This window comes from Haliotis cracherodii, unplaced genomic scaffold (assembly GCF_022045235.1).
Source record: "Haliotis cracherodii isolate W230 unplaced genomic scaffold, xgHalCrac1.p SCAF_15, whole genome shotgun sequence".
Classification (NCBI taxonomy): Eukaryota; Metazoa; Mollusca; class Gastropoda; order Lepetellida; family Haliotidae; genus Haliotis; species Haliotis cracherodii.
This window is the reverse complement of record NW_027266270.1, coordinates 1,254,800-1,263,036: the sequence shown is the minus strand read 5'-3', so window position 1 is coordinate 1,263,036 and position 8,237 is coordinate 1,254,800. Positions and strand designations below refer to the sequence as shown.

Genomic DNA, 8,237 nt, shown 5'->3' with positions numbered 1-8,237 from the left:
TCATGTAACTGATATTAACTGATCAGATACCCATAACACTTCTGCATGAACTCCTTAAAGGTAGTAGCCTTAGTATTTTAAATAGCCGGAATTGTTTTCCTTAAGGAATGAGGAATAAACGTAAAAGCCTCTTATCAGTAATAAAAAAAAGCCAGAGCAGAGACGGATGCTGTTTGATAAACATGTATTTTTGTGCTTGAACTCATCAAAACGCGCGCGTATGTACCCGCATGAGGGATCTCGAGGTTCACGAGAAATGCATGAGAAGGTCTCACAGGTCGCAAATAGGAAGAAGGCTGGGTCAGAGGTTGTAGTTGTTGGTTGGTTTGTTGTTTAACGCCGCACTCAGCGATATCCCAGGTCTATGACGGCGGTTTGTAAATAATCGAGTCTGGACCAGACAATCCAGTAATTGATATCATGAGCATCGATCCACTCAATTGGGATCGATGACATGCATCAACCAAGTCAGTGAGTCACCTTTTACGACAAGCAGAGTCACCTTTTACAGCAAGCATGGGTTGCTGAAGACCTATTCTACCCCGGAATCTTCACGGGTCGTCAGAGGTTGTGAGGACAGTCATGTCATAACTCTCTCATGACATGGAATGTACATGGCTTCGATAACAATATACCAAATAGGGAATCGATTGAAAATTGTTATTCGTTTGATATTTTTGGAATTACTAAAAAATGGAGTAATTGTTCATAAGATACCCATGAGCAATGTTTTCTAGATTACCCAGTGTATGTAAATAATCGAGTGTACATCAATAGAGATGGAGTCTCATTGTTCATCAGAAATGTGTTTACACAGGAAGAAATATGTAAATGTATCCTTCAATGATAGCATTGTTTCACGGAGTCACGATGTCACTACACAGCTGGGTTACTGCCGATGTAACGTAAAATATTAACTCACTCACTAGAACCTACACTGAAACGTCGTTCCTTATTGTAATAAATAAGTTGTTCATCCATAAGATTTATCCTTACTTAGTACTCAAACTTCTAAATGCCTCTCAAAGAAGATATAGAAGATTTATTTCATATACCAAGGCATTCAAGAGATAAAGACGTTTGCGATTTTGGAAAAGAACTTATTTACCTTTGTTGCAATTATTGAATACATATTCTAAACGGTTCTCAGTGGATTGACTTTTTAAAAATATTTTGAATATTAGCATAATGTGTTAGATGATGAATTTTGTTTCCTTTGCTTGACATTACCTTTTCCAAGTTATACCTGTTCATGTTGGTGATGATCCTAATAATGCTCTAAATAGAGAGATATTAAAAGGAGAAATAGTTGAAGCACTGTCCTCTTTAGAATGTGTTAAAGCCGCTGGACCTGATGGAATTCCTCCTGAAATGTGGAAACATGGAGATGATGTATTTCTACCATACTCATAGTTCATTTTAATAGTATTTTGAATTCTGCTGATTTTCCATTGCATTGATCTGAAAGTATAATTTTCCCACTTCATAAGAAAGGCAATACAAATTATGTGAATACATATAGAGGAATTTCTGTAATGGGCATATACGGTAAAATATTTACGTGTGTTTTAAATAAGACTTAAACCTTTCGCAGATTTGTTAAACAAAAACCCTGCGTTTCAAGCTGGATTTCTTAGTGGCTATTCTACAGCTGATTATATCTTTACTCTACAATCACCAATTCAGAAGTATTTATCCAGATCTAGGGGTAAATTATATTGTTTATTCGAAGACTTTAAAAAGCTATTGATACCATCAATAGGAATCGTTTATGGTTTGTGTTAGCTTAACAAGATATTAAAGGCAACATGCTGAATATAATTCGTGATATGTACTCTAAGACAACAGCAGGTAATAAAGTATCAAATGTTATTTCCGAATAGTTGGATTCTTGAAGCGGTCAAGGATGTATTCCACTTCTATTTAGATCTATGCATAAAGACTCAGAGTGACAAAACACTCTCCACAGGACTGTGTGACTGGAGGGATGACTTCAACTTTCCCCTCATGTCGAGCAATATTCCAACAGCCCCAGCCTTAGGGGTTTTACATTTAACTTTTGAGATAAAATAGAGCATGCTCTTTCTACCAACATTTCAAAGAGCGTCATACGCTCAGACAAAGTTTTCAAAAAGTTTTATTGTAGACATGTTGAGGACATTTTCAAATTTGATGCTATGTTAACAAAAAAATGAAAAATTTGTTTTGAAAAAACTGTCACTCTCTTTGTTCAGTATCCACATGCTATATAAAATATACATCTACTATCACTTTTGCGTTTCTTTCTTGCACAGTGTATATTTTTCGAATCTGTTTGGCTTTCAGAAAACTTTGTGAAGTTATGATTTATTTATGTAGGACCTTTACAACGGAAGCAATATAAGAAATAATAGTGTTGGATATATTTGTATCGAACATATTCAGTCAGTAAATAGTTAATGGAGGTATAGTCTACAGGGTGGTGATCTCTTAACTGATGCATTGCTGTCTCCAGACTTTGGATCAGGTAGTCGTCTCACCAATTAGTGGATCTTGTACTCCTTTGTTAACTCTTAAAAATGATGCTGGTGTGTTCAAGTAACTGCTGCATTCTGCAGCTGGCATTAACAGCAACTGTTTACCTCATGTTTGGGCTTTCCACATGCCATACAAAGACTTGTGGACTGCAGATGTCAGGGGAAATGAAGAACAGATCTGTCACATTAAGGAATGTTGACATCAAGTTGTGCAAAGTTAGATGTATGAAAAATTTCTTAATTTTTGCCTCCTGTCATCAATCAACTGGTAAATCAAAGAAGACTGAGAAGATCGGCGGATCTACGAATCAACCCAGTGTAAGTTATGTTTATGTCAAGCGTGTGTAGGTCTGTCCCGGTGTGTTTATCTTACCTTGAAGCACAGGAACAACATTGTGTGCACCTCAGTTCAAATGTATGGAATAACAACTTTTGGTAGGGAGTTTTATAAGATAATGTTATCAGTAGAAATTGTCCTTTACCAAAATGACTTTTAAAACATATTTCTTCATTTAAGATAAGATACTTCATTTAAGATAATGTATGGCGAAAACACCATTGAATAACTTGTCTCGACCATCTGCCGAAACAGACTCCTTAGATAAAGTATGGAGCATTATCGACTAATGTATCATCAGCTGACTCGTGAAAAGCAATGATGGATTCTAAAAACATGGTGTGTTATGAACTCATTTATGTTGAAGCTGAATACACATGCTTAATTTATTCATAAACAAATGTAAAAGGAAAGCTACATTTAGGGGATTATGAATTGCAGAAACCCAAGGTCTTTGAAAGTCAGCATATGACTTCTGCAAATGGCAATTCCCTGATAAAAGCGTTATCTCTAACATAGTTGAAAGGTCCTTGGCTTCATGTCCTTAAATAATCAAATAAAATTGAACAACAAATTCAACCAATATATCATCAGCTGACTAGTGAAGTGTCATGGTCGTTTACATTATATGCAAATAATTTTTACAATAATAAGTAACGCTGAATTATGTTTTCATGCTAGAAATACTCTCCAAACATTATACAAACAGTCAAATTCATAAGGTTCACAACTAAACACGAAGCATTAACCGATATAGTCAAGGGTATTGCAGTGCATTTATTGCATAATGACATAAGGCCCGAGGAACTCAAGACCTTACAAATAAAAACGTTTTAAATATATTAACCTCTACATTTCCTATGGATAGAAAAAAACAGACAGAATCTCACAAGTTCCTTTTTATTGCTGTCACAAGGTCTCAAGCAAACACTGTACAGCAAAGGTCTGCAATCTGACTCGTCGATGTCTGGAGATTGGATCGGGAAAAGCTGTCCGTGTGCAAGGTATATGTCTCAAGCAGAGAAGTATACGCCTTAATCTTGTTTCTATAATTTCACCAATTCTCCTGCTGGGTTTGAAATGATTTTTTAAAGATGAATATGGATACTTGGATTCTTTATAGGGCATGCTTCTGGTTTTTTATTATCCTTTTAACTTTGCTACTACATTCATAATCTTAAAAAAGCCATTTAAGAGTTCAGACTGCATTTACGTGTCGCGTTTTGTATTCTACAGACCGTGGTAGGGTGAGGGGTGTGGAGTTTATAGTCTGAAATATATCATTCAAGTATGATATATTGTGGCTACGAGATACTGTGTGGAGGTGACGACATAGCAAAGACATTCACTGTCTAGCCATGATATGATATTGATACTAGTTTACAGTCTCCATGCACAACAAGGAGAGATCACACAACAATTTAAAATAATATGATTCTTGCAGTGTAGTTAAACATCAGATTTTCACAAACATCAAGAGCAAGCACCAAAGAACACAATTATAATGTCTTACTTCAAACTGAAATATTCATTCATATCCCAAACGGTTCCATTGAATGTTCAATTGTTCTACATTTGTTGTACAAAGTACACAGTTTACCGACATGGCATGTTCAATTAAAGTTTCAAATATCGCCGACATGTCACATCAGTTAACAAACAATCCCGACCTGGGTAGTGACCATTTTGTCTTGATCTCACTTGTAGAGACAAACAGAAGAGCAACAATTTCGTAACCTCAGCCTCTACTGTTAGCTTACCAGGGTTTACATACAGACAATGTGAAGGTGTGTAATTGGTCAGTAGACTTACATAGATACATAGACTGTTGTCTGTAAATATTGTTCATCTTGATGTATAGAGTCAGCATTGTGTTACAGCAACACCGACTGCCTCACCGCGGCTCCCGCCAGCAGACGCAAAACTCCACTCTGCCTGCTTATCCGGGGACCTATTAGCTGTGCGACGCATCTTGTCAGTGGGTCAGGCGGACATTAACTGCAGGAAGAATAGTAGAACACCGGTGATGACAGCAGCAATAAAGGGATCTGGAGAAGTGGTAGAGTTACTCGTGAGTTACGGAGCTGATGTGTCACTCGTGGATAAGAACAGTGACAACATCCTTCACTTGGCCTGCTGGAGGGGTAAAATGGAGGTGGTGAATTATGTCCTGTCACAATGCTTGGTGAACATCGATGCTAGAGGATCGATGAAGCTGACAGCAGTGATGAAGGCAGCAAAAAATGGGCACAGAGAAGTGATGAAGTTACTAGTGAGTGAGGGAGCTGATGTGTCACTCGTGGATAATAGCGGTAACAACATCCTTCACATAGTTTGCTTGCAAAGTGATTTGGAGGCGGTGAAGTATGTCCTCTCACAGGACATGGTGGGTATTAACGACAGAGGAGAGTACGAGAGGACACCGGTGATGAGGGCAGCTGAGAAGGGATATAAAGAGGTGGTAGAGCTACTCGTGCATAAAGGAGCTGATGTGACACTAGTGGATAAAGACGGTAATAACATCCTTCACTTAGCCTGTCAGAAAAACAATGTGGAGCTGGTGAAGTATGTCCTCTCACAGGACATGGTGGGTATTAACGATAGAGGAGTGTACGAGAGGACACCGGTGATGAGGGCAGCTAGGAATGGATATAAAGAGGTGGTAGAGCTTCTCGTGCATAAAGGAGCTGATGTGACACTAGTGGATAAAGACGGTAATAACATTCTTCACTTAGCCTGTCAGAAAAACAATGTGGAGATGGTGAAGTATGTCCTCTCACAGGACATGGTGGGTATTAACGATAGAGGATGGTACGAGAGGACACCGGTGATGAGGGCAGCTGAGAAGGGATATAAAGAGGTGGTAGAGCTACTTGTGCATAAAGGAGCTGATGTGACACTAGTGGATAAAGACGGTAATAACATCCTTCACTTAGCCTGTCAAAAAAACAATGTGGAGGTGGTGAAGTATATCCTCTCACAGGACATGGTGGGTATTAACGATAGAGGAGTGTACGAGAGGACACCGGTGATGAGGGCAGCGAAGAAGGGATATAAAGAGATGGTAGAGCTACTCGTGCATAAAGGAGCTGATGTGACACTAGTGGATGAAGACGGTAATAACATCCTTCACTTAGCCTGTCAGAAAACCAATGTGGAGATGGTGAAGTATGTCCTCTCACAGGACATGGTGGGTATTAACGATAGAGGATGGTACGAGAGGACACCGGTGATGAGGGCAGCTGAGAAGGGATATAAAGAGATGGTAGAGCTACTCGTGCATAAAGGAGCTGATGTGACACTAGTGGATAAAGACGGTAATAACATCCTTCACTTAGCCTGTCAGGAAAACAATGTGGAGATGGTGAAGTATGTCCTCTCACAGGACATGGTGGGTATTAACGATAGAGGACATTACGAGAGGACACCGGTGATGAGGGCAGCTGAGAAGGGATATAAAGAGGTGGTAGAGCTACTTGTGCATAAAGGAGCTGATGTGACACTAGTGGATAAAGACGGTAATAACATCCTTCACTTAGCCTGTCAGAAAACCACTGTGGAGATGATGAAGTATGTCCTCTCACAGGACATGGTGGGTATTAACGATAGAGGACATTACGAGAGGACACCGGTGATGAGGGCAGCTGAGAAGGGATATAAAGAGGTGGTAGAGCTACTTGTGCATAAAGGAGCTGATGTGACACTAGTGGATAAAGACGGTAATAACATCCTTCACTTAGCCTGTCAGAAAACCAATGTGGAGCTGGTGAAGTATGTCCTCTCACAGGACATGGTGAATATTAACGATAGAGGACAGTACGAGAGGACACCGGTGATGAAGGCAGCTGAGAAGGGATATAAAGAGGTGGTAGAGCTACTTGTGCATAAAGGAGCTGATGTGACACTAGTGGATAAAGGCGGTAATAACATCCTTCACTTAGCCTGTCAGAAAACCAATGTGGAGCTGGTGAAGTATGTCCTCTCACAGGACATGGTGGACGTAGACGCCAGGAACAACAAAGGACAGAATGCAGTCATGATAGTGAAATCCTTGAAATGGTTTGACGTGCTTGATCTTCTTGTGTCCCGTGGCGCTCACGCGCGGTAGGTGAGATGTTTGTGGTCATGATTAAGGTTAGATGATTTCTTCATGTTTAAAGATAAATGAAATTTGTCAACATTACATTTGGTTACTCTCTCATTTCAAATAAAAGCTGTTTTGCTCGATGAGGTAGAAAGATTGTTGGTTAAATGATATGATAAGAAGAGATTTATAACATATCATAATAACATTCTTCTTTAATTGTCAGACATAAGCATTTGGAAAAGTAAACTAGAATCACAAAAGTATTAGTTTACCAATCAGAGCACTCTGTAACCTCTAAATCAGAGTTCCGGCGAGCTGGTGTTAAACGCTGATAATTATAATCTTGGGAGTAATAAATACCTGTCACTCTCTGTAAGAAGATATACATTGGTCATATAGCTATAGTTCTATTGCATGTCGCATAAGAAGAAACTGGCTCCTAAGCGTCAGTGAGTGAGTGAGTGAGTTGGGTTTAACGCCGCTTTTAACAGTATTCCAGTTATATCGCGGCGTGTCAGCTTAATGTGGGAGGAAAGTGAATTGTATAGAGCTATTATCAATTACGGATTACTTGTATTGTAACCCATCCTGAAAACTTGAAATTAAATTTTCAAATACGGAATTTCTTATACACTGTTACATTTAGTACAATTGTGGTCTTACTTTAGAGTAGTTGGGAAATCGAACTAAAAATGGAATTTAAAAACAACCCCACACATGTACCTACCCATTTGATAAAGGTGATGAGAAACTATTTATCGGCCTTCTCAGAGTGGTCAGCTCATTGACAGCGTTTGCTTTGTGCTTTGTGTGTTGTGTTTGATCTAATCAGGAGCTGACGATCTTGAACTACAATCCTTCAGTCCCTATCTAGTTCATATATAGTCAACAAGTTTAAATAACATTGTAATAAAAGAATGTTTAACAAGAGTTTGCCACTAACGTGGCTATATCCCCCGCCCCTGTTGCAGAATTTATGACATAATTAATCTAAACAAACCCTAATTTTTTTTAACCGAGGTGGAACTTGTCATGGACATTGTAAAAAAGGAAGAGTTTGGAACCCATATCCATATTGGAAACGTAAAAAATAAAACTTTCTAACATTTCTAAATAGCAAAAGGCACCAGTTCAGCATGTCCCTGACAGACCTGCAAAGTTTGATGAAAAAATTATTGAACGGTTTATGAGTTATGCTCCGGAAACGAAACGTGACGGACGGACTGGCGGAACCCGTTTCTATATCCCCCGCCAACTTTGTTGGGCGGGGGATAATAAGTAAAGGTAAAAAATCCGG

At 38.9% G+C, this 8,237-nt stretch overlaps 2 protein-coding genes across 2 annotated transcripts; both read left to right on the top strand.

Moving 5' to 3' along the window:
• The first annotated feature begins 256 nt into the window (after positions 1-256).
• LOC139462607 (ankyrin repeat domain-containing protein 50-like) lies at positions 257-5,990 on the top strand. The gene is made up of 4 exons (XM_071244442.1): positions 257-307; positions 3,722-3,857; positions 4,734-5,917; positions 5,958-5,990. The coding sequence occupies exons 1-4, from the start codon at positions 257-259 to the stop codon at positions 5,988-5,990; spliced, it is 1,404 nt and encodes a 467-aa protein (XP_071100543.1).
• A 23-nt stretch (positions 5,991-6,013) lies between these two features.
• LOC139461693 (inversin-like) lies at positions 6,014-6,961 on the top strand. The gene has a single exon (XM_071243154.1). It carries the CDS (start codon positions 6,014-6,016, stop codon positions 6,959-6,961), a length of 948 nt encoding a protein of 315 aa, XP_071099255.1.
• Positions 6,962-8,237: the final 1,276 nt, after the last annotated feature.